The sequence below is a fragment of the Gadus macrocephalus genome, chromosome 1 (assembly GCF_031168955.1).
Source record: "Gadus macrocephalus chromosome 1, ASM3116895v1".
Taxonomy (NCBI): Eukaryota; Metazoa; Chordata; class Actinopteri; order Gadiformes; family Gadidae; genus Gadus; species Gadus macrocephalus.
In genome coordinates this window covers 12,637,522-12,664,393 of record NC_082382.1, presented here as the reverse complement: position 1 = coordinate 12,664,393, position 26,872 = coordinate 12,637,522, and the positions used below count along the sequence as shown (strand labels likewise).

At 48.2% G+C, this 26,872-nt stretch overlaps 1 protein-coding gene across 1 annotated transcript in view; it reads right to left on the bottom strand.

The window, feature by feature from the left end:
- The window catches only part of fgd (faciogenital dysplasia), a 52,923-nt gene that overhangs the window by 4,679 nt on the left and 21,372 nt on the right, over positions 1 to 26,872 (bottom strand). Inside the window, exons 2-15 of the mRNA XM_060043446.1 lie at positions 12,568 to 12,729; positions 11,058 to 11,259; positions 10,065 to 10,683; positions 8,241 to 8,330; positions 6,002 to 6,138; positions 5,042 to 5,198; positions 4,635 to 4,773; positions 4,025 to 4,083; positions 2,888 to 3,034; positions 2,690 to 2,782; positions 2,475 to 2,554; positions 2,210 to 2,240; positions 1,333 to 1,437; positions 794 to 847 (exon numbers count right to left, since the gene is read on the bottom strand). Coding sequence (XP_059899429.1) covers positions 794 to 847; positions 1,333 to 1,437; positions 2,210 to 2,240; positions 2,475 to 2,554; positions 2,690 to 2,782; positions 2,888 to 3,034; positions 4,025 to 4,083; positions 4,635 to 4,773; positions 5,042 to 5,198; positions 6,002 to 6,138; positions 8,241 to 8,330; positions 10,065 to 10,683; positions 11,058 to 11,259; positions 12,568 to 12,729 — 2,075 coding nt within the window. The remainder of the gene's footprint in view (positions 1 to 793; positions 848 to 1,332; positions 1,438 to 2,209; positions 2,241 to 2,474; positions 2,555 to 2,689; positions 2,783 to 2,887; positions 3,035 to 4,024; positions 4,084 to 4,634; positions 4,774 to 5,041; positions 5,199 to 6,001; positions 6,139 to 8,240; positions 8,331 to 10,064; positions 10,684 to 11,057; positions 11,260 to 12,567; positions 12,730 to 26,872) is intronic.

Below are 26,872 nucleotides of genomic sequence, written 5' to 3'. Positions count from 1 at the left end.
GTTGTCTTGGCTACAAATATGCACTTCTGTCTCTGTTAGATTCTGTTTGAGGGAGATGAAATGGTATCTGTCAATCATCTCCCTGACGGTTCCAGCACTGGGATATTATGATCAAGAACTCATACAAGGTTATCATTCAGTGGGCATTCAATATACATTTGAAAAGCATTCTGGTAGCCTTCAGCACTGAGCTAACACTTACTGTGGCTAATCATTAAAGCCCGGAAACATCCCAGCCTAGTTCCCACGGAACAGCCCAGTGTCGTCATGGCAGGTGAAAGCAGTGTGTTGATGGAAGTCTGGACAAGTAATTACCCCCAGATACCGACGCTACGTGCACAGTAAAGCCCTGTTATACTCTCTTCCTACTTTCAATCAAATGATTCCAGAGCCGTAAAAGATGTGAGAACCAGCGGTACATAGTCTCGAGGGTCGGATGATTGACACAAGATATACAGAGGGATAAGCTAAGGGTAGATCATTGGAATCGTCCACAGCTTTGTTGGTTAAATTTTAGGCTGATATGAAGTGGTATCATGGTTGGGTATACAAAAATCACTTTTATTATTTGATGAAAAAATATTTTCTTTGTATTTGTCAATGACTTTATATAATTAGGTTGATATATAAAAATCATGCTTCAATAATGTGGTGTGGTTACTTAACATTATCCAAGTGACATGCATCCACACTCATTCTAAAAGGCAGGAAACATGCAGGGTTACATAGTAATATTAGAGGATCAATATGATGGACTCTGTGCTTTCTTAGAATGGATCAGAGTGAGTTTTACCCTTTCATGCAGGCGTTCACCATCTGAGTCCATGGATGTGTTGGTCCATGGCCCCTGAAGAGAACAAAAACAATACACACATACTGAGTTTCTCAGTCTTCGGGCTGCAAAGTTCCCATTTCCACCACTAGATGGCAATAGGCTCCCACTGGCTGCGGCGCCGTTTGACCGAGGTCCAACTCCAGTCAGTCTCAAAGTGGGTCAGAGGAGACCCAGAAGAGTTTTTGTATACACTGGGAGTTGGACTTCCCCTTTAAGCTTACAAAAGAGCCCTCACAACCCGACGACCCGCAGACACACTATGTGTGTGTTCATCCGAGCTACAAATAATGAGGGGTCTTTATGCTTTGAGACTTGTACTTGTGATTAAATAACTTTAGGACTCAATGAGGTTGAGCGATCTGGAACACAGACAAAGAGTCAGGCCGTGACACAGAGCCGCAGTGAACCGCGGTCACATCCCGTAAGCCAGACTCACGGCTGTGGGCCGGGCCGATACGTAGATACATTGATCATCGAGCCGCTGGCTGCTGACTCACCGGTGAGTCAGGCTGGTGGTCGTCCTCCCGGGAGAAGGAGCTGTTGTAGGCTTTGTTGAAGGTCTCGCTGTTCTGCTTGTGCCTCTCAATAGTGGCCAGGATCACCTGAGAGGAGGGGAGATCAGAGGGGAGAATACTCATCATTTGGCCTCTCTCGCTCGCTGGTGTACAGTGCAATCAAGAAAGAGAAGAGAAAGGGGGAACCGATTATGGGATTTATTCCTGTCCGAAAGAGGAACAAAGAAAGTGAGTGTGGCGGTGGTGAACGCTGCCGGCCAGCCTGTGTACGCTACGGGGAAATTACATCAGAGGCGAACAGTCGTCATCCCATCAAAGCCTCAGGACCCACCGCAGAAGACCAGAAGGTTATACTAGAATCTACAACGTTTCTCGAGAGGACATTCGCCATTCAACCCGTTTCTTAAAATGTGTCTCTATTTCGCCGCCGTATTTCACATCCAAACTAACTTATTCAGACCACTTTGTTAGGAAGAAAGACACATAGGCAGACAGCTTCAAAATCTCTGCCCGCCGCCCCCCCCCCCCAAAAAATAAACCCAGCAAACCATTCTGTGGTTTTAACTGGCCCGCCTCATACTCCATGAAGCGTTTTAATCAGCTTTGTTCAACTGTAATGGGATAAATTAGCAATAATGAGGAGCTTTATGAGACAACACAATTCCCAAATACACAGCGCACAGCGCAAAGCCCCACTAATACCATTCAACAGAGCAGAACTCTGCAGACAAATTAGGGCAAAGAAAGGGGGATGTGCTATCTAAGGTTTAGTAAAACAGAGAAAAAGGATAGAGAGAGGGATAGAGAGGGATGGAGATTGCTGTGTGTGGGGTTATGTGTGTTTTCAAGGGATCCTAACCTGTATCCAATCTTCCTTCTCCTCGGCTGTCCTGTAAATCATAGAAACGGACCATGAGAACATTCCATTCTAGTCGTCGTTTGCATCCAAAATCATGTCACCTTTTACCGCACAGATCCTAACTAGCCCTTTTGAAAAGAAAAGAAGAGCTGTAAATAATGCTTTTAGTCTCTGTAGTTTAAACACCCACACACAAAAAAACCTGTGACAATAAATCAAAGAATAGCCTTAGGGCCTGGAATGCCTGCTGCAGTGGGTGTATTACCGGGCCTGCAGCTCCAGAGAACGCTGCTTGCCGATGATGGCAAACGTGTGTGGGAGGTTCTGCTTCACAATCTCCTGCACCTGGTGGACGGAAGCAGGGAGAACAAGGACGGGAGTGGGGGACGCCGGAGGTTATTCTACACACTCCCAAGTACAGACGATGCCTTTTGTTATCAAGTATAGATCCGCCAGGAGAAAGGTCAGGTGCGTCCTCACCTCCATGCCAGCGATGTCGATCCTCTCCCTGACGCTGAACTTCTGCCCCATCAGCCGGAGCTTTGGCACGCAGTAGAGCACCATGTTGTTGAACTGGTAACCAGAGACGGGAGACGGTCAGGGCTGGTCTGAGAGCGAGCAAACGTAAAGTGCATTGTCGCTGTTAATGCGTCCCAGTGAGGGGAGGGACCTTCTCACCAGGTAGAGGTATCGATCCTGCGCCGTGCCGTTTTTGGCCGACATCTTTTTGATGTGGCCCTCCTTGATGAGCTCGTTGGCCGGGTTCACGATGTCCTCCTCGCCCCCCAGACGCTCATACACCTCCAGCAGCTTATGCATCTTCTCCTGGGGAACACGGAACAGACACAAAGGGATGACGTCCAGTGTGATGGGAACGTTCAGTTGCTTTAATTACGAAGCTAGTGAGGCGGAGAACGATCAAAGTCTTTATCCGAAATTGGCTACACACATGTTTCGATGCTGGTGTAAGTCTTATGAATATATTCATAGAGGACGTAAAATTCCTCCAGCAGAGGGGGTAGTTGCGTAATTCCTGGAAGGTGTCATCATAGCCTGGGCTAAGAAAAGCCCTCCAACACTTAGTATCTCCTCTGTATCGATCCGAGCAAAAGTTTTCCCTACTCTTCGACGGTGTTCGTAAAATTGAAGAGAAATACAAGCCGAGACATACGAGAGAGTAAAAGGAGAAGAAATGGATGAGCGTTAACAGAAACCCTGCTCAGCCTCTTCCGCCTCAAAGCGGTGAAACCTGAAGCAGGAAATGGCAACTTCCTGTCAGTGCTGATTTAACCTCTGGTCCCCTCACCTGACTGGAACATATCCAACAATAACTAGGTGATTGATTAATGCCAGGGGTAGCAACAGCTACATCATACAAACGTGCGTGTGTGCCAGCTGCATTTATGACCAGATACGTATTACGAGTAGTATGTAAAGTTATATTTTTAGGTTTGTATGCTATTATTACAAGCCATAAACGTAAGCCAATATTTGACATGGTTTGAGAATAAAATGTGCTAATGTCTCACATTATTGTGTTGTTTTTGTGATATGGAAAGTACGGTATAATTAAAAGTGCAATCTGAAATATAATTTTGTGAACTGCTGCACTTCCAGTATTGAATACAAAGTTCAATACGTGACCAAGTGATACAAGGAAGATAAAGAGGGAGAGAAATAGAATAGTGGCTGGTTGAAAAACTGCAAGGAATATGATTGCAGACAGAGCAGACAAACTCTATTAGTAATGAACTTGGTAATTAGGGAAGAATCAAGCTTTATATATATAATTATAGTGTTGAGAAAAATACTCACCATTTTCCTGATTGCCGCGTTAGAATGATTAGCTGCTGTAGAGATAAGCTCCAGTGCCTCTGCAAAACACACAAACAAGGACACACAACGTTGAATGTTGAAGCTATTAAATTTTCGGAAGCAAAACGCACACATTAAAAAGCAAATGTGCAGATTATCCTCAGTATCTCAGGAACAATGTGCCAAAGGTTTCATACACCTGAGGCGGATGAATGAATGACTTGACGCTACTGTTGAAGATAACAGGGAACAATCCTTGACAAAGATTCTCCCTTGGACTATATAGGTTCATAGTTGCTAAGGGATTAATGAAGAGACTAGAACAACATATTGCTATTAACTGATGCATGAAAGCCGGGAAGGGTTTGTCTATGATTCACCAATTTGTTTAGCACACCATTATCACATATATTATCTAGATTAAAAATATATATTGCATTAAATGCATTAGAAAATGAGTATTGGCCAAACGTTTCTCAACCATCTATACAATCATGAAATAATGAAATGAAACTCCCATTTCTATCCATTCACACAACATACCAAACATACCAAAAAACGGAAATGATTCATGTTTTGTCACTCAGTGCTTTTGGATTCGGCCACATACTTTCTGTGTCCTTCCTGTCGGCCGCGTCGTCCGCCAGCTTCTTCAGGTAGTCCTTGAGGAGCAGCTCGTAGCGCGGGATCCTCTGGACGGGCTCCAGCATGTGGTGCTGCAGCGTCAGGTTCCCGCACACGGCCTGTTGCTGCAGGGAGCCAATGGGAAGCATGGATTTGAACCAGAGGCGGGGTCAGAATATAATATCATCGTTTTTCACCCCTTGAGTAGCATCGGCGACCAGTGAAATGATTCTTGAGGAATTGCATCGACTTACATGCAAGAAAGACGTCTTTAATTCAATTATTCAGCATCAGTTGAATGTCAATTGCCCATACAACTATTGTGGCTCTCTCAGCTATTAGTCCAATATAAACCAAGCCCTCCTTGGAGTGGTGCCTAAATCAGATGCATACCTGTATGTTCTGGACCACGCTCTTAAAAAGGGAGGACCGCTGTGTCCATGTATTGACCAGGTCCATTGCCCGGTCAAAGTTCTTCACGTACTCTCCGTACATCTTCATGAAGGGCGCCAGCTTCTGGAGGATGTCTCCGATACGAGGATTAGACTCCCTGGAACACAGTACACAAAGTCTGTTTGAGAAGTGCTGGACCTTTTGTGTGTGTGTGTGTGTGTGTGTGTGTGTGTGTGTGTGTGTGTGTGTGTCTGCCTCCCTGTGTATCTGTTTTTAGATTTAATGTATTCAGCGATGGGGTAAAACAATAATGTGTTGAAGCGTAATTTGTCTAACCAAAGCTCTTTAGGGAAGCTTTTTTTCTCCTGTGGCTGACAGCGGTATGATAACACATACGCATACACACACACAAACACACACACACACACACACACACACATAACAATTAATACATTTCCTGTCCTCAGTGAAAACAGAAAATGAAAATGCCCTGAGAGGCACATCCATTAACCGGGCACACAGACACGTACACACACACACTGACTCACACACACACACACACACACACAAACACGTACACACAGACACGTACACACACATTATTGCCATTGAGGGCAATAATTCTCCCTACTGCCAAGCAGCTGCCTTCAAAGTATTATAGCCAATATAATAGACAAACTGATTACGCTCCGCATCCGAGACCGTAACCACCATCTCATGAACATTCCCTTCCAGCAGAGTGTGTTTGTATCTGTGTGTGTGTATATGTGTGCGTGTGTGTGTGTGTGTGCGCGTGTGTGCGCGTGTGTTTGAGTGAGTGAGTGAGTGAGTGAGTGAGTGAGTGAGTGAGTGAGTGAGTGAGTGAGTGAGTGAGTGAGTGTGTGTGGGCGTGCGTGCGTGCGTGCGTGCGTGCGTGCGTGCGTGCGTGCGTGCGTGCGTGCGGGCGTGCGGGCCTCTCACCACTCCCCGATGATGCGTGTCTTGAGCTCGGGGAGGAGGAACTTGTGGTGGAAGCAGTAGATGGAGGAGATGTTGGAGAAGATGCCTGTGATCACGTCTTGGGGGATGGCCGCCTCGGTCAGCTTAGTGCAGAATACCTGGAGGCAACACAGCAGCGCACACATCAGCACCCTGCTGTAGCACTGTACATAGTACAACCACTACTGCCCTACTGCCAGCTGCTACTACAACTACTACTTCTGCTAAAAGATGCTTCCTGAAAGAGTATGTGGCCGGAGCCAGTTTGTTGACCTTCAGGTCCTGTTACCTAGTTTATCTTTAATTCAGATCCCTTTGCAGGGAACCAGATGCAATTATTACAAATAGTTATGCTGTTATTCCCCAATGAGCCTTCATAAAAACAAACAGGCAAAACACAATGTTTGTATAAATATCACATGGATGAAAAAAGGCAGATTTAGTTTTGTTCTCATCAGCAAGAATGCAAATACATTTTGATATTTTCCAGAACACGTTGTGAATCTTTAAAATTCAGAGCGACTAGTAAGATAGGCATCAGACTGTTGAAGTGGCAGGTAGCTGGCAGGTATCTGAAATAGAGCAACATAACAGGAAATGGTAATGTGGTTTTGCTTGCCCTGAGTACCCCATAAACCATATAAAGTCCCTGTTATGGATTATATCATCATCCCTACCCCATGAAGTTAAGAAGAAATATAACCACGCCAACTCGATAGGACTGGCTACAAAACACACAAAAAATGGATGACCCATTGAAAAGCAGCAGTCTATTAATTAAATAGACGAGAGAGATTAGGGGGCAGGGAAGAGGGCCAGCCCAGAGATTATGCTTCACAAAACAAAGAATGAGAAAATAACCCCAGGCATGTCTTCTTGAAGCCAGACTTGAGTTGTAATGAAGCAGAATCTCGAGTCTCGCTAGCATGACTAAGGCTCCTTCACAAAGCAGGATTTGAGAGCTCTGCCATAGATGTTCTTTGCTTTCTTTTTATTGTATTTACCTGGTTGGCTCAAGGTTAAGCTGCTCAATAGCCATTGATATATCCTCCATGGCAAACAGGCTTTTCCCAAGACTAATTCACCTCTCTCTGGTCTTAGTGACGGGAGCCAAAACAGAGTCAAACAGAATCGACCCTGTCCTTTCCGATATTGTGGATGTTCTTCCGTTTCTAAAAACGAGTAATTCTTAAAACAGGAAATTAAAAACAGCCTCACAATTGCTACATTTTAATTCAGTATGTAAGCATGAGATAATTGTAGGTGTCATATTTAATGAATGTTATAATTTAGAATAACGCAATTACTGGTGCGATTATTATTATTTTGGGCTTTTTTTTATAATTTGTTTACAGGAAATGCATTTGTTTATAGAAAATTTGTTAATTTAGAAAAGTGCAGCCTGGCAACTCCATCAAACTCAAGCTGTTACCCTGCAACGTGGAGCTGTCCCAGAGCCTGGTAAATAATTTGATTCCATGTTTAATCCAGGCTTACACACATTAGTGCTTAGTGGACTGTCTCCATCTTCAATGACACACATACTGTTCCTAAACAAATACATGCAGATATAAGTGAACGGCACAAACACAGAGACAAAGGTGTGTTACTTTGTATAATCAACTGAGAAAAGAGGAAACGGAACAAACGTTCAACGATCAACACAAGGCAAAGAAGCATGCACTATTAATACAAATAGCCTGTCACACTAGCACACCTGACTAAATCTAGTGAACAGAAGAAGGGTTGTCCTCGTCTAGTGGATCACAGTGCCATAATGTATCCAGCTCAAAAAATGATCGCAATCACAATCGCCAACCACTGGTGCAGCACAGGTATTTCAGAGAGGAGATTTATGGCAGAACCACCCAGATTAGCCATGCAAAGTCACACCTAATAAGGAAGGTAAATGATACTGGTACAGGGATTCAACAATGGGCCCTTGCATGTGTGTGTTTGTGCATTGCCTGTGTGTGTGTGTGTGTGTGTGTGTGTGTGTGTGTGTGTGTGTGTGTGTGTGTGTGTGTGTGTGTGTGTGTGTGTGTGTGTGTGTGTGTGTGTGTGTGTGTGTGTTAAATTTATGCTTAGTGAGTGTGTGTGTGTGTGTGTGAGCACGCTTGCTTCTGTGTGTGTGTGTGTGTGTGTGCGTGTGCGTGCGCGCGTGCGTGTGACTGTGCACGCTAACTTCTGTTTGTGTGTGTGTGATATGCTTGGCAGCTACCTGGTCTAGGAGGTTCAGTCTCTTGACGTAGGCCTCCTCCGTGTGGAGAAGCTCCCTGGCGATATTCAGCAGCCTCTGGGCCTCGGGGCTCTGTGGAGACACAACAAACCTTTGGTTCAACACTCACCACACCACCCCACCAAACACCATCACTATTAACCACAGGATCACACCATAGAAGGGGATGAAACGCCACCCTCGAGTTACAAACACCTGAGGTTGTCCAGAAGGGAAACATTAAAAAGAGCTCCAATCAAGAGAACGTGGTTGGTGTTTCCTACGTTGATATCATGGTAATAACACAGATGGGGGTGATCGATAGGACACAACCTTGTGATGGACGCGGGCATGTTGTCAACACCTGGAAGTGTCGTGGTCAAACTCAAGTGAGGCAAGAAGAGGCTGCGGGCACATTCCACGTCAGCGGCGCTGACACAACGCACGAGAGACTACAGGAAGCCCGTTGCGACAGAGATGGTTTCATAACAATTGTCTGGTGCTCTCTCATGCTCACTCACGCTCACACACACACACACACACCCAAATACACGTGAGCGCACGCACCCAGAAGCACACGTACACAGGCAAGCATGCACACGCACCCACACACACACTCACTAACGCAAACACTAACACACATACACACATGTTTGCGATTGGCCGGAGGAAGCTCCCACACATAGGAAATGGGAGGTTATGCTTACAGTAGAAAAGATGTCTGTAAATCTACTCTTAGAGTGACCTTGACAGGTAACCTCATCAAGAGGCAGCCCGGGTTAAATACTTTAACTTCGGTCAAGAGGATGTTACAAGAGCCATTTTATGCTGCCGTATCTTCTTGCAATGTGCACTGACAAAAAAGCCACATCCTGTGTAAAAAAAAAGCTGTAATTATTCGGCTTTCAACATCAGCTGAGACGTCGTTGTCCTGTCAGCAAGATCCACACACACACACCCAAACATGTGCAGACGTCACACACACATTACAGGAATTGATAAATATGGGGAACACCTATCCAAGTAGGATATAGGTGTGCTCCTCAGCGGAGGAGGGCGTGCGTTTGTGAACTTGGGCTTAAGAGATTTGGCACAGGAAGTAAAACAGCAGCAGCCCTGCCCTGAACTCAACAGCCTCGGACACCTTACCTCACAAACATGCCCCTACTGTTCACTATATATCCTTTATAATTGTCTCTGAGTCTATCTGTGAAACAGACACTGGGAGAGTTATGATATTATTGAAAATTTCTGTTTCAGCATATCAGTAGCATTATGTCTGTACAGACGTCCCATTGGCTGAGCGGGTCTGGACCGGTTTTGCCCTGATCTGTGTGAGAACAGTGGCTGAGTCTATAACTGTGGGACTGTGTTACCCTGTTAGTCACGGTGGTTCACAGTCAACGGTCACGCTCACAGGGAAGACATAAACATAAACCCCAGCACTGCTGCGGGTTGGACTTCGTTCTCAGCACTATTTCATCTGGCAGCCATCAACACATGCATTTACTGCCCCGAGTAGGTAGAAACCTTTTTATAGCAACATAACTGCCTTGTCCTTGTGTCTAGTCTCTGGTGCCAACACAGCACACACTAAGCAGCCTGAGGTTGCAATGCGGAAGGGACCTTCTTTTCTTTTCTATTCTTTTCTCTTCACTCAGACTGAGATAATAATAGACTGTGTCTGTGTCTGTGTGTCTCTAATTTTTTCCACTACATGAAAGGCCCGATGGCAACACAAGACAAGTTAAAGTGCACCCCCGTTCCAGAAGGCGCATTCCACCGCACCACCCCAGGTGGTTCTGCACGGCGCTCATGAGTACGTACTCTGTGGGCCTCCGAGAGCGCGTCCGTCTTCTCCGCCCCCTCCGCCTCCCCGCAGCTCCCCTCGTCCAGGTCGCTGTCCTCGTCCTGCGTGGAGTCCCGCTTGTTGCCCAGGGTGACGCAGCAGGACACGCTGGTCTCCGTCTCCGTGACGCTGTCGTAGCGGTCCTCCTCGTCGATGGCGTCCTCGTTGGGGAACACCTCGCCCTCCACCGTGCAGGACGGGCTGTCGATGCCGCTGTCCCGGTTGGGGACCTTCCCGCTGCCGCTGGGCTCCGAGGAGTCCGGGGGGAGGCCGCGGAGCTCCTCCCCCTCCCGCAGCTCGGCCCGCTGGAGGCACACCATGACGCCGGGCACGTCCACCTCCTCCTCCAGGGCCAGGTCTTCGTTGCCGTCGGCGACGGGCAACGAGGCCAGGCGCGAGAGCTCCGCCTCCTCGTCGGCCCGCTCTGAGTGGCCCAGGGAGAGCTTGTCCAGCAGGGAGGAGGCGTCCCCGGAGTCGTCCTGGGCCCCCGTGGAGCCGGCGGGGCTCTGACCGCGGGGGGCCGAGGCGTCAGAGACCAGCTCCATCTTCAGACACAGCTGCAGCTGGCTCCTGGGAACCACCCCCAGGATAGGGACCCTGCAGGGAGACACACAGGGGACCCTCGGGTTTACGCATACGGAGAGGCTGGAGGAGAGGTGGGACAACATGATATTGATAACACCTTAACGTCCTGTATGGGATTCCTACAGCTGCACTGCACTCTGTCCCATTTATGCTACAGCAATTTCCTTAATTTACTTATATGTAAACGTTTTTTCTGATGTTTTGAATATTTATTGACTTGTATTTATTGTACGCTTTGATTTTCAAAAGTTGCTCTGGATAAGGTGGTCTGCTGACTAAATGACTAAACACAAAATAAAATCGAACATGTACTACTACTGCTACAAACCCCATAACTGTGAACAGACACAAAACAATGCAGTGAGTGAGAGACATAAAGGGCCTACCTTGAGCTCTCAAACTTCTCGATGAGCAGCCCGACCTTCTGGGCTTCTCTCTGTGTCTGAGGACCCTGGACAGGAGCTGTCAACACAGGCTTTGGTTTGGGGGGCGGAGGGGGCGCCGGCAGGGGCCTCGACGGCGCGGGGGGGATCCTCTTGGGCTTCTTGTCCTGTCCGAGGGCCAGCAGGTGTGGCGGTTTAGGGGGCACTGCAGACGAAAGGAGCCCAGGTCAGGTAGCCACAGAGAGAAGGAGAGACAGGAGAGCTCTCCTGTGAAACAGCCCTAGCGATCTCGCGGCATGTGACCCGTGTGTGCTCCTGAAAGTCAGAAGCTCCATAGAGCCCAGCTGGATGCCTGCTCGCATTCCCCCAAGACGTCAAACCCTAAATGTGTTGAGTCCGATAAGAGTTACATGCGAAGAGAGAAGCGGTATGGGGAAGGATTAGCCCAGAGACACAGCCGTCTGCGGACTTCCTCGTTTCAGAACAGGATGTTAAGATGAGTGTGAGCATTTGTCACAGTGGTGTCAAAACGAGATCTAATAAAAAAGGATGCTGAGCCGAGCCGACAAAAGATGTTAAAAAAGGTTGGATCGACCTTTTTAAGATGTACAATAATCAACTATGTAAGGTTTTAATTTAGTTTATTATCTGACTTATTTGAATTGAGGAAGCAGGTAGAAGTGACGATGTGTTGTTGAACAGTGTGTGTGTGTGTGTGTGTGTGGCTGTGTTTGTGTGTGTGTGTGTGAGTATGTGTCTGAGTGTGGTTTCCTTCCTAGTAGTTGCTCTGGTGTGTTTGCACATGTGGGCGTGTGTGTGCATGCACATATAGTGGTCTGCATGGGTGGGTGTATTGCTGTAAGCAATTACATATTCGTTTTTTTCATTAGAACATCAGTATTATGCAGGGGCAGGATTCGTAACGATAATAAGTGGGCGGTTGTTACATGGATAATGTTGCCTGCCTGCCTGCCACACACACAAACACACACACACACACACACACACACACACACACACACACACACACACACACACACACACACACACACACACACACACACACACACACACACACACACACACACACACACACACACACACACACACACACACAACTAGCAGCGCCAGACAAAATGTGGAACAGGCAAAGACACGTTCAGTATTTTGTGTAGCGCTGCAGGGCATGTTAAAATCAGGTGGTGTAATGTTTCACTGGCTGAGTTCATAACCTATATCCCATTAGCCTATATCCCATTAGCCTGCAACGATGGCTGTCCCTGGAGGCGACCTCCAGCCAGGCAGGTCAGGCCGACACGGGGGCCACTGAAGTGACAGGTGACATATCACAGAAGGGCTTCCCTTCAACGACAAGCCATCACAAACTACACGGCCTTGGGAGGAACTGCAGCCGTGCAGAACTAAAGCATCCCAGACGTTTTTGGACGGACGGACGGGTCCCCCACGCATACGTCAGCGGTGGGTCGTGTGCTGCGGCCGTTTCTTTTCCTACCTTGAGGTTTCTGGGCGGTCGGCGGCCGGGCTGAGGACTCTGATGGGGGGCGGGGCTTGAGGGTTGGCCTCTCTTGACATGGTCTGGGGGGAGGGGCCTTCTTCACCAGCTGCGGGGAACACAGGTAGTCCACCGACCTGCACTGGTACTTGGGAGACAGATCTGTGGAGGGACGGAGGGAGGGGGAGAGGGGGGGAAGGGGAGGGAGAGAGGGGGGGTTATTGATCAGGACGTTAGGCTTGCTTGCCCCATTAGACACAGTTCATTACGGGGTTTGATCAGCGTAGCAGAGCATCAAAGCGGGACCCCTTCCTGACATCACCTAGCCTAATCCTAATGTAGGTGCAGCGCAGTGGAACGGTCACAGACCACCGACCTTCGCCTCTGGGTCTGTGTGTGTGTGTGTGTGTGTGTGTGTGTGTGTGTGTGTGTGTGTGTGTGCATATGCCCGTGCGGGCGTGTGTGCGTTTAAGATCATGTGTATACTGTGAAATAGAGAGCCGAGAGCGAGGGCAAGCAGAGGAGAACTGGAAGCCACTGGCAATTGATTCTGCCTCTGGGCAAAGGTGGCCCTGAGAACATAAGAGCTCAAAACTTTTTGTACTGCAAGAGATTGGATATTGGTTTCACTCAGCCACCGCTGATGCATTCAATCTTCTTGATACCACTTTGTGATTATGTGTGTGTGTGCGTGTCTGTGTGTGTGTGTGTGTGTGTGTGTGTGTGTGTGTGTGTGTGTGTGTGTGTGTGTGTGTGTGTGTGCGTGCATGGACCCAAAATGTATTTCCTGCCTGCATAGAGGGGATATCGGTGGATCTGGAGTGCCGTCAGGTGGATAACCTTTACCTGACAGGAGGCCGACCTTCAACATATTACCTCGGTTTTCCTTTTCTCTGAGCTCACTGTTGTGTGTGCGCATCACACGTGTTATGCACGAGCCCGCGCACACAACCGCTCAGTGTCCCTCGACGCCTGTAATTTAGCTGTTATCTGATGTGTGCGTCCATTAAAGCAGCAGATAGATGGGCTTTTGGTAAATAGCTGTGTAAACTGCAGCCTCGCAGAGATCCATTACTGCTGGCTTACGGTTGGACTCCAGTCACCCCCCCGTCTTATCTCCGCTGGACCGCGGCCCGTGTTTCCGTCTCGCTCGTCTCATTGGAATCCGACTCTGTATACTTTAATTTTTTTCTTGCTGTGGTCTTAAGGCAGTGGCTGACTTGTCTCTAGGAGATGAGTCCGTTCCACTTGGCATGGGCCCAGCCTCTCCTACCCTGTCCTCACCGCCAAAGGACGCACTGCAAGATCATCCAATCAGGCGGGACTTTGCAAAACAAAATGAATTGGAGGATAGCTTCGAGACTGACACAGGCACACAGATCACGGAGCGCTCGCAACTGTTTAGATAAGGCAGAAACAAGGACAAATAAAGGGAAGAATATAAAAGATTTCGGTACTCCCGCCGGCACAAGTATTTGGACAGCGTTCCCAGTGCTCCCCCTGACTCGTCAGCCTGCACCGACCCTAACCCTGTGAATCAAAAGGTGCGTATTAAGGAGACTCAGAGTGGAGACCTAGAGGAGAAACAAGTGAACGGGGCATGTTCCTCAGACAAGCAGCACACCAGCAGCCCACTCTTTGACCCAGGGCCGGGGTCACCCTTGGGAAAAACAAACACTCCGCTCAAGGGGCTGGGAGACACGGGCATAGTGGCCCGTACCTATGGCAACCTGCCGTCGCCATGGTTACCTGAACGAATATACCAGGGCCGGGGATCAAGAAGATTAACAGTAAACAGGAACTCGATGACACAGGGGAAGGGGCCAGCACTCAATCCCCTGCTCTGATCTGAAATCCCATAATATTCCATTAGGATGATGCAATGAATGAGGGCTGTATTGATTGAGTCAAAGAGCGTTTTGATTCAAGTGCAGAACAAGAACCAACCATTACGACTTGTTAAAAGTAAATAACCTAACGCTTATCATCTTTTACAACACAGCGTTGTTTGGAAATTTCCCCAGTCACGGTTCTAGGGAGCAAAGGCCATTCGGTCTCTAAGAGGCTATCTCTGAAAGCAACAGAAACCTCAGAGGTCTTCAGTTTGATTTGAAATCTAGGGAAAGCACGTGAAAAAGTTTCATTACCTTAGCTCACGGTCCGCTTCGTGCTTCACGTATCCAACAATTCAAAGGGAACCAAGTAGGAAAAGTACAACTTTCAAAGTAGCATCCATCAATAGCGTAGCATGTTCTCCTCCCACTCTGCCAACACAGTGTGTACTAAAGACTGCATTGTGTGGCGGTTTCCAGCACACACACAATAAACCAGGAACACACCCAGAACCACATCTTCCAACCTTGGCGCGGTATAATAGGCTGACACACACACTCACACACACACAGTCATCTGTTTGTGTGAAGGTGCGCTCGAAGAAACTGCACCTGGCCAAACCTGATCACTGCTCCCACCCTCCAGGCCACATGTGGTCCCGTCACGGCCCAGCCGACCAATCACAGCTAGGTTCCCGCACCTTCCATTCATAGTTAAAGCGAAAGCTCAGTGAAACCCACTCTTTCCAAAGAAAGATAGGAGTACTATGGTAAGTGTAGTTTTTTTGTGTGTGCGTGATTGTTTTTCTCATAATCTATTTATAATGTCCTATTACAATAGGACAAAAGAAACCTGTCCACATATAATGGAGATGAGACAGTATGATAATGTAGGATTTCCCAGACCTGAGCACCACTCTAAGGGCTCCAACGCCCTGCTAGACAAAAGACAAAAAACCATGACTGACAATGAGTCAGTCAACACACTGATTTTAACAGAGAGGGTTCACACGGAATACTGTTTACAACAGATCCTTAGCAGATACCTTTGTTGAAAACCCCCTGGAGTGCCTTCCCCTTCTCCTACAGGTAAGGGTCTCAACGCGAAACCAGGTTAAAAAAGGAACAATCACATCTGAACGCTATGTTGAAGGCCATAACCCCTGTGGCACCGATGGGGATCTCGGGGTTGCCATGGCAACACTTATCTGAAGGGCGTCCACCATTTTTATTTTGGTATATTTACTGAGGCTATTTTTGGTTGTTTCTTGGTCCCAATGAACAACAAGCATTGGTCTTGTTTACTTCTCATGGTGGAGCCATGCGGGTCGTCCTCATCCACCCCAGAGGGGACCAGGATTCTAAGAGCATGTTGTTGGTGACTTAACTGGAAAGACTGCATTACTCTGCCGGCTTCAGCCAAGCACTTGTGCTTGGCTGAAGCCTTGACTCAAGTGTGCTCATGCAAAGCTCTTTTTTGCAGTGATTCATTGAACAGTGCAATATTTACTTCCCTGCACAAACATGCTGTTCCTGTGTGTGTTGCCATGGTTGTGTGTGTGTGTGTGTCTGTGTGTTTGTGTTTGTATGTGTGTGTGTGTGTGTGTGTGTGTGTGTGTGTGTGTGTGTGTGTGTGTGTGTGTGTGTGTGTGTGTGTGTGTGTGTGTGTGTGTGTCTCGGGGGTATATAAGTGAAAAGCATGTGGTCCTGCAGAAAGCACATGACCCCTAGGTGACAACGTGACACCAGCTATGGAATTTCAGACAAATATCACCGCATAGAAACTGTGTGTGGGTATGTGTGTGTGTCTGTGTGTGTGTCTCTTGCAAAGAAAGCCTGCCTTTGATCCCAAAATTGCAAAAAATGCAAAGAGACTTTTGATTCATCCTAATCCTGAACCTAACACAACTTAATGCCTGCGAGCGTTAACACAGACATCAAACACGCGCATACATGCACAAACACACACACACACACACACATATACACAAACACACAAACACTCATCCCCAGCAAACTGCCGACTGACAGTTACTGTCAGCCCATTTCGGCGGCTTTCTGAGCGCCATTTATTACCCATCATCCCTTGAGTACAGTCCCCCCACCCCACTGCTGTCTGGGAGACGAATCCCTCCTATGCATCAGGGGGGGAGGGGGGCGTCGACCGCCAGCCAGTCACAGCTCCTCTGGTATCCCCTGACAACGCAGAGACGACAACCCCCACAGCTATAAAAGCACCCCCCCCCCCCCCCCACCATGCCCAAAATGCAGAATCGAGTCAATCCTTTCTTCACTGCTAACGTCTGTCTACACTACAATCTGTGTCTCTTCCTCCCCCCCCTCCCCCTCCTCTCTCTCCCTCTCTCCCCCACCCCCCTCTCTCCCTCTCTCCCTCTCTCCCCCACCCCCCCCCTCTCTCTCTCTCTCTCTCTCTCTCTCTCTCTCTCTCTCTCTCTCTCTCTCTCTCTCTCTCTCTCTCTCTCTCGCCAGCTCTGACTATATTGATTGATTCTGTGTCGGTTCTCTGTTGGCCTGACAGACTGACAGTCTCCGTTCCTCTCACTTACGTCTTCCTGAATGAAACTCCCTCCATTGACTTGACAAATCCCTTCCGAGACACCCAGACCGGCGGCACCTACGTGCAGAGACTGGTGTGCCCGCCGGGAACATCATCTTTCACGGGGGAGTTCAATGGAAACGAGATGATGTGCGATATTGTTCTCAATAGACAAACAGGAAACCAGGGGAACAGAGATAAGTTGACATCCTGGTGAAATAGTGTTCTACTTACACTGCCCTATTTGCTTTTATAGGCTGCTTAGTTGGAGGTTACTTGCGCTAATGTGGCTCATGTGGATTTCCCCCCAAAAATGTACCCTACCACTTTAAACAGTGTGGTAGGGTACATCAGTGTGTATTTGATACGGGAACATATTGTGCAGCCTGACTCCACAACGTCCCAGAGCGAAAGGAGAAAGAAATGCACTGACCTTGATTTGCCCATATATTCCTCCTTCGCTAGCTTTTAAAGGCCCTCACCCTCTGAGGCTGGAGGGGAGAACTGTGCCACAGCCAGGTTTACACAGCACTGCGGCAACAAACACTGTAATACTACCCTACATCGACACAGGAGTAGGAGCAGCCACGTGGAGCACCTCGTCACCACAGCAGAGAAACTCATATCAATACACACTGAACAACTCAGGCTGCACCAAATACACTCCAGTGTTTCTTGGCAAAATCACTAAATATACACAGAGGGGAGATTCAAATCACCATGCATGATATTGTTGACCATGGCAGAAAAGAGACGTATTATTGTCAAAGAGGCAGTGACTTAACATTGGAACTGTCGGTTCCCATGTAGGACTGATGAGAGAGGAATCCTTCTGTTATTGTTCCACAACAGCTCCAGTGGGATCGCCGATGCGACAACCAATGGACCAATCCCTGACACTCGTGAGCCTCTCTTGAGGCGGTGAGACTACATCACCCAGTAACTAACTCTCGGCGTACGACGCATGCATGCACACATAGAGGGGGCTCAACGGCCAACCAATCACACACAACAACATCTGGCTCCAGATTAACACTTCTGCCCTCATCACTGCTCGTCCCCTTGCACTCTATCGCCCAGCTATAGACCAGCCTTCGGGCGGGCATTCCACCCTGCAGCCGCCCAATCACGGCCTACCTGCTGAGGACGCTCGCGGGCTCCTGTTATGAGCGCGCGACTGGCCAATGTTGGTTATTTTCCTTCCACTGGCGTTGTGGTTTTCTCAGCGGCCCGGAGATGGGTGACTGGGTAGGGGGAGGGTGGGGTAAGTGGTGGTGTGGGTGGTAGTGGTGGTGGGGCAGGGGGGGCTGGCTAAGTCATCCTGTCAGGCCTATCCTCTCACCCTAAATCAGGTCACTGGGCACAGCGGGCCCTGGCCCAGTCCTCCCACACTGAGTGGGAGGACTGCTCCGGCTCCCACAGATTAGGAGCATGATAGATATGGAGGAGGGGGGGAGGGGGGGGGGGGGGGGGTAAGAGAGAAGAGGGGGTGTAGGGACATGGCTGAAAGAATACAGAATGCTGGGGGGAGTGATGGGAACAGCCTGGAGCCCCTTTTCTCCACAGCACTATTTTAAATAAAGGAAAAATATATTGCTACATAAAAAGATGAATTGATCATACAACGCTTATGCAACACTTGTATTAAGTAAACTACCATTTCAAGCACAATAACACACAGACCCCACAACAACAAAAACAACAACGACATTTAAAGCTATGTAGGATGCCTCAGAGGTTTGTCTGCGTTCCTTCCTGCCTAAACAATACACTGTCACTGACCGTCAACAAGTATGGCGAGCATGACGCTCACAAGGCCTGACAAGATGACATCAGAGTGGGGGCCAACCGTGTGCTGGGCTGGCTAGGCCGGCCCAGGCTGAGGCCGGAGGGGGTCTGGGTGGCAGTGCCATGAGGAAAGGGCATTGCTTCGGCAACAGAGCTAATGTGAGGTATGGTTACAAGCTCCAGGGGATCAAATAGAAAGTGGCTGAGATGAAGTGAGTCTTAATTTAGGGAGTCGTTCAGCTCTGATGGAGAGAGAGAGAGAGACACACACACACACACACACACACACACACACACACACACACACACACACACACACACACACACACACACACACACACACACACACACACACACACAAGGGATTTTACTGGTTTTAATAACCGTCCAAACATGATTCATTTGAGACCACGTCCGCTACTCTGCATTCCCTAAAAGGTCTCTCACACACACACACACGTACACACACACACACACACACACACACACACACACACACACACACACACACACACACACACACACACACACACACACACAGCTATATCAACCCAGCCACTTCCAGTAAGTTACAAACCAATGCAAAATATACATACACGCACACGTAGACAAACTCACGTATGTGTAAACATTGTACATGGATGGATATAACCCTTGACTTAGCCAAACAGAACACTTATTTACAGAGAGACTTCCCACCTGGGTTTTTTGTTTAAACGGTAGTTGAAGAGAGGCACGCAGGTAACGTAAGCCAATGAAAGTCTGAGCTAACTGAGTCAAAAAGAAGAAATTTCACGGGTTCTGGTAAATATTAACCGTTTTGAAGGCACTTCGTGACGCAGGGATGATGAATGGATGACTCAGATGGTATATTCATCCTATTATCAGCCACAAGCCCTGTTCCGGGTTGCAATGACCACACCTGTTAACTCACAACTCCTTCCCACCGTAGCTGCTACCTCTAACAGTCTAGTGGAAACAGCTGCTAGCACAACATACCAGTAAAGCCGACATAGCTGCTAATGCTACCAGTAAAACTGACATAGCTGCTAACGCTACCTACCAGTAAAGCTGACATAGCTGCTACTGCTACACCTACTGGCATAGCAGACATATCTGCTACCGCTAACCATACAGTAGACATAGCTGCTACAGCTATTACCACAACTGGTACTACAGACATAGCTGCTACAGCTATTACCACAACTGGTACTACAGACATAGCTGCTACAGCTATTACCACAACTGGTACTACAGACATAGCTGCCCCCACTATTGGTACAGCAGACATGGCCGCTACCGCTACCTACTGGCACAGCAGACATGGCCGCCTACTGGTACAGCCGACATGGCCGCCTGCCGGTACTGCAGACAAGTTAAGGAGACATGGTGCACTGAAGTGTGGCCGTCATTGTGTGCAAGCCGTGTGCTACACTAGCCAAAGGGCCCTCTCTGTTCGTAGGGAAGCGACTACACATCGGCAATTAGGGCCGACACACACAGAGGAGAACAAGGGGGTTCACAGAGCGGCCTGTGGAGAAGACTGTGCAACTGTCCCAGAAACCAGGGGTGGACGCCAGCCAAGCAGCCCCTAAAATGGAGGCTATTCACCGGGAGGAACCACGACAAACTCAACTAGAAGTGTACTGTTCAGAAGCGCAAAGCGCAACGCGCTTTGTAATGTGGGTTAGGAAAGTCTCCAAAAATAGATTTCTTTGCAACGTCAGGTTTAAAAATAACAAACATAAACACATTTTCAGCCAGAGGAAACATTTGCCACCACTGCTGTTGAGAAAAAGTGAGTCAACCCTTTTGACTCCGACTAAACACAAGGCTGCTCCATGTGTCATCCGTGCCCCCTGCCTGAAATAGCAAACCAGGCACACACCAAGGGGTCCGTATGACCTCTGCCCGTCCTCAAACAGGCCACATTGTGGACATTGAGTGCATGTCCAATTCTGTCAGCAATTAACATAAGGGTCTCTGAAGTGTAAATGCATTGATTAGAGTTATCTTTTTTAATAGATGGATTGGCTGAATCAATCTATTCCATTGATTGAGGGAATCACACTTGTCAGTGTGATTGATTAATGCTAATCCATTGATTACTTCGACAAAAGAAGGCATCATGAGTGGAGACACATTTAAAGCAGTCCTACTCTGCACATATCTGATACACAAGCACAGCCACAGAAGTCAACGCAAAATCGACACCACCTTCCCTTTCGCTAACCGTTGTCGTAGCCGAGACCAGTTGCATTGCGCTCGAAGAACTGCCTGCTAATGCAAACATACACACACGTTTTACTGCGCTCGCTAAAGTACGGTGCTATTCCACTGCGGCCACAGGATTAGGCCCTAGTGCGCACAAGCGCTATTCAATAAAAACATTCCATTTCACCCAAATAACACACTACTCTTCACTATCCCAAACAACATAAATGCACCTTTGGCTGCCACAGAATTACACCTCTGGAATAAGCCAAAGTTTCCAAGAAGCCACACACGAGCCTCTCGCATGAAACCCTCAAGTAGCAGGCGGGATAGGTGAGTGTGTATAATTTGTATTGTGTGTGTGTGTATGTGTGTGTGTGTGTGTGTGTGTGTGTGTGTGTGTGTGTGTGTGTGTGTGTGTGTGTGTGTGTGTGTGTGTGTGTGTGTGTGTGTGTGTGTGTGTGTGTGCGTGCGTGCGTGCATGCGTGTGCATGTGCATGCAAGCGCAATTGTGTGTGAAGACTAAAGGAATAAAAGTGATTACCACGCAAACGAAATACGAGGTAACTCAAGAGAGCATGTGCGTGACAATCTCTGCATCGGACTTTCAATGGCATTCAGGCCTTCAACAGACCCACGTAGCCCTGCTGCTTTGTGTGTTAACCTCCCCTCTGTCCCTCTGGCTCCCGTGCGGAGCGTTGCCCTTTCCCCCTCGTATTGTATCTGGAACTGTATATCCTTTTGGTGGGTTTTGGGTGGAGGGGCCGCTCCCTAACCGGTGCCTCACACCACGTCCCAGCGGCGGGCAGCACCCCTACTCTGTGCCACTTCCACACAGGATGAGCGTCAGCCTGCACAGAGGTGTTTCCTCCGCCCGCTGACAGTCTAAGAGTCCCAGGAGGTGGAGAAGGGCGGAGGTTGAGTGGAAGGAGGCGGGTGATGGCAGGTGGGGGAGGCCAACCCCACCCAGAACAGGACATGTGGAGGCGAGCCTGGTTTGGTCCGGTTTTGCCCAGATTGTTGGCGGGTGGGAGAGTGCGGGTGGATATATGGGGTGGGGGGGTGTTGAGGGGAGATCCTGGAGCTTGTACAATTTGGAATGTAGCCCAACATCCGCACATACCCACACCCTCGCAGAGTCTCAAAGGTCGTAGTAAACTCTGCACTGACATGCCTCTTTGCAGTGTGGCTCTTGACGTCAGAGTTCATTTCTAAATGCCACTTGGATGTGAAAAGGCAAGAGTCAGCAGCTTTTGTCCGTTTTCAAACAAGTTAGAAGCCGAGACAACCGGCTTCAGTTCTGCTGCTGCCCGACACAATTTATCACCGAAGGGCTTCGTGGGTTCTCGATTCCAGCTTCTGGCCCGCTGACTTCCCGTCAATAACTTGAAATAACAAATGAAAGGAGAGCCTGGTATTAATCTTTTATATTTGTGAAGTGGAAAGCGGAAAATTGCTTATCTAACGTGAGGTTGAACGTGAGGTTTTCGGGTGGCAAAATAAGACCAATTAGCCGACGGAAAGTCGGCTAATATACTAATTAGCCCACCACTAATGGAACACAAGCACAAGTATGCAGACAGAGATAGAGACAGAGACACACACACACAGTCAGACGGACAGACAGACAGACAGACAGACAGACAGACAGACAGACAGACAGACAGACAGACAGACAGACAGACAGACAGACAGAAGCCAGTGGGAAGGCGAGGCCCATTATAGAAGCCAGGTGTACACTTGAAAAACTAATAAAGGCTCCTATTTCCTCCTGTAATGGCTGCAGTGTTTCCCCTATAGAGTCATAGCTCAGCACTATGCACACCACTAGCGAGACCCAGGGGCCTGCGCTCTCCCTCTGTCTGCTGCAGAACCTGCTAGAACACGGGGGTCCGCGCGCACCGCGGAGCCCGATAAATCATCGACAACACTGAAGTCAATCAGGTGATACTCTTATATCCCAAAGCAAATAACAGCAAGAACCCAAAAACCTGTGTTCAAAGCGGGCCGTAGACTCAACACGGAGCACGTAAAGTATTGACACGTACAATGCAACGCGCTGGTAACGCAGGTAGCGTTTCAGGTTTGCTGGGCCGTGCGTTGACGGTAGCTCTCTTGCCTTTGCATTCAGGTCCTTCTACCATCGGGCAACATGAGGAGCTGTTTAACTGAGCGTCATGAGCAGCCGTTGGCCGTTAAATCTAATTAGAATGAAACCATAGGGCCAAACGCCGGTCTAACGGCCATTTTCTCCATCACACCAACTGCCTCCTTCTTGTTGACGGGGGCGTTTTTGGGAAGGATTAGAGAGAGAGAGAGCGAGAGAGCAAGAGAGAGAGAGAGAGAGAGAGAGAGAGAGAGCGAGAGAGCGAGAGAGAGAGAGATCCCGCCCTGAGCCCTCCTGGGAAAGGCTTATTGACGCCTGTGGTAGGGTGCTGTGGCCACCTGTCACCTGTGCCACCGGTAACAGCCTGCCTGAGGCCAGCTCCTGCAGGAGAAATCAGGTTCCCAGGAAAACAGGGACACCATTAAAAGTGCCCATGTCTATTCTGCCACGAGGGGTATTTTGGTCGTTGTCATGGTTACATACAGTCGTACATTAGCAAAACCGGGTCAGTCCTTATGCAATTTTACTGTATATGGTGGTGAGATTAGCTGATATGAGTAATAGCACCTTATTCAACAGCTTTGTTATCTTTAAAGCCTGTTTCCACACACCAAACACTTTTGGGTCTGACTGTCTGTCTGACTGTCTGTCTGTCTCTCTATCTATCTGACTGTCTGGCTGTCTGTCTGACTGCATGGATGTTTGAAAATTGTACTTGTACGTACATAAATATATCTTTGCCTGTATCTGTCTTTGTAACTCCTCCTTATAATAATAATGTATATTTATCCTTTATTATAAGAAATAAAAATAAGAACATATGCATCTAGGCGGACACAAAATGTCTGCATAGACAAAGCATTCACAGTACAGAAAAAGCAATTTCAGGCTTTTTTTGCGGCTGGTAACACATTAAATTGTCTGTTACACTGTCTCAGGTTGCACCAAACAGAAGAAAGGACAACAAGATGGCTTCCAACTGAGGATTAAAGTTAGCAGTCACCATATATGGTATTGTGCCCCATTACTGACAAGCAGTGCCATGTGTGCACAGGTACTGTTGCTTCTTTCCACCGTAAAAGCTACCTATAAAACGGACCCCCTGAAGTGAATACGTCCAGGGGTACAGGCTGAATTCTGTAGTTAAACATCTTCCAAGCTGCTCCCAATCTTTAGCCCCATATATTCAGGTTCACAGAGGCACACAGACATGCAAACACACACACACACGCACACACACACACACACACACACACACACACACACACACACACACACACACACACACACACAAGGACACATATAGAGATACACACACATGTAGACAGAGACACAAAGATACACACATTGACAGACACATATAAACACACAAATAGAGATGGACACGCATACATACACACACATTGATAGACAGACAGACAGACATGCTCGGCCACACACAGACACACTCAACAACTCACACAAACAACAGACACAAACAAACAAACAGCACCTTGTGCCTTACAGCAGATTCGTTAAAAATATCTTGTTACGTTTCCTCAAGCCATTCCTCATCTTCTCCAGAGCAGTAAGGATGCAGGGTGTCTGTGTGTGTGCGTGCGTGTGCGCGTGCGTGCGTGCGTGCGTGCGTGCGTGCGTGCGTGCGTGCGTGCGTGCGTGCGTGCGTGCGTGCGTGCGTGCGTGCGTGCGTGCGTGCGTGCGTGCGTGCGTGCGTGCGTGTGTGTGTGTGTGTGTATGGGAGGGAACAGGGGGATGGGGGGGCATGGGGATGCAGAACTACAAAGAGCCAGCCTCCACATTAACACTGATACCTTGTGGCTGCTGAAGGCTTTTGAAGTGAGCGGCCAGTTCTAAAACTTGAGATGAAGGGGGGGGGGGGCTGGGAGGAATGGGAGGGCAGGTTTATACCGGACCTCGGGTATATATGAATGTCGATTTCTCTACAGTTTTTTCTTTCAAAATGATTATTATTCCTGTGAGTCCACACACACACACACACACACACACACACACACACACACACACACACACACACACACACACACATGCTCGGCCTGAGAGACAAGAGCCCCTAACCCCCTCCGACTCACTGGCCAGGCCCCGCTCGGTCAGGAGAGAGGACACACCACCACCATAGAGACACACACACACACACACACACACACATACACACTCACACACAGAGGCACACACACACACACACACACACACACACACACACACACACACACACACACACACACACACACACACACACACACACACACACACACACACACACACACAGGCACACACACACGAACACTAGGGATCGACCGATATATCGGTCGGCCGATATTATCGGCCGATATTCGCGTTTTTTACGTGCATCGGTATCGGCCGATACGCGGCTGATTTTCGCCGTTTTTTTTTTTTTTTTTTTTTTACTTGTTCTACCTCACCTGTTTTTAATATTTGTTAAATATTGTTCATCTACTTGTTCTTACTTGTTCTACCTCACCTGTTTTTACTATTTGTTAAATATTGTTCATCTACTTGTTCTTACTTGTTCTACTTCACCTGTTTTTACTATTTGTTAAATATTGTTTTTTATATTGAAGTTCAATAAATGTTTCTTTAAAAAAAAAAAAAAAAACAACGTCTCAAGAAAGTCCGTATCGGCGTATCGGCGTATCGGCTAAGGCTGATGAAAAAATATCGGTATCGGTATCGGCCCTAAAAAAACGGTATCGGTCGATCCCTAGAACACACACACACACACACACAAACATACACACACAGAGGCACACACACACACACACACACACACACACACAGAGGCAAACACACACACACACACACACACACACACACACACAGACGCCAACGCACTCATGCACACACATATAGAGACCAACACAAACACTTAATACGAAGCACCCATACACACTCTCACACACACAGACACATAAATAGAGGCCAGCCCACATAGAGGTCGAACATGCACAAACATACACATCGAGGCACACACACACACACACACACACACACACACACACACACACACACACACACACACCATAGAGCGCATGCCATGTTTGGAGGACAGTGAAACCTAACCCAGTAGCCCAGCTGGACCAGTGCACTGGCACATGGTTCAGTGGAGCTGCTCAGCAGTGGTAGAAAAACACAGTTAACTCAGTTAACTCTCTCTCTTTCTCCCACTCTCTCTCTAGGTCTCTCTACCGTGCTCTCGTCTGGCTTTTTGGGTGTCTTCTTGATAAGACATGAGGGCACTTAGCATGGCCCACCGACACAACGCCGCTCTGTCATTATCTAATCGCTCAACGTGTCACTTCCTGGTTCACTCCTGTTATTTCTATGCCAACACTGCCACAGGAAATGCCATCGACTTGTCCTCCTAGCCGGGACCCAGGGGTGCCCTGCGTGGAGAAAGGAAACTGTGGGTATAATTACCGTGCATGAAGCAGACTAATCACAGTGACTGTTAACCAAGGAATCTGTGAGTGTGTGAGTGTGTGTGTGTGTGTGTGTGTGTGTGTGTGTGTGTGTGTGTGTGTGTGTGTGTGTGTGTGTGTGTGTGTGTGTGTGTGTGTGTGTGTGTGTGTGTGTGCGTGCGTGCGTGCGTGCGTGTGTGTGTGTGTGTCTGTGTGTGCGTGCGTGCGTGCGTGTGTGTCCGTGCAAGGCCAGTCATGCGTGGGTCTCTGCTGAGTCTTTCTGTAAACTACCCTGCCCCCACATCATAGGGCCAAACTATTTGGACATCTGGTAGCATTAGCAATGACTGTTTAGCTTGAGCACACTACT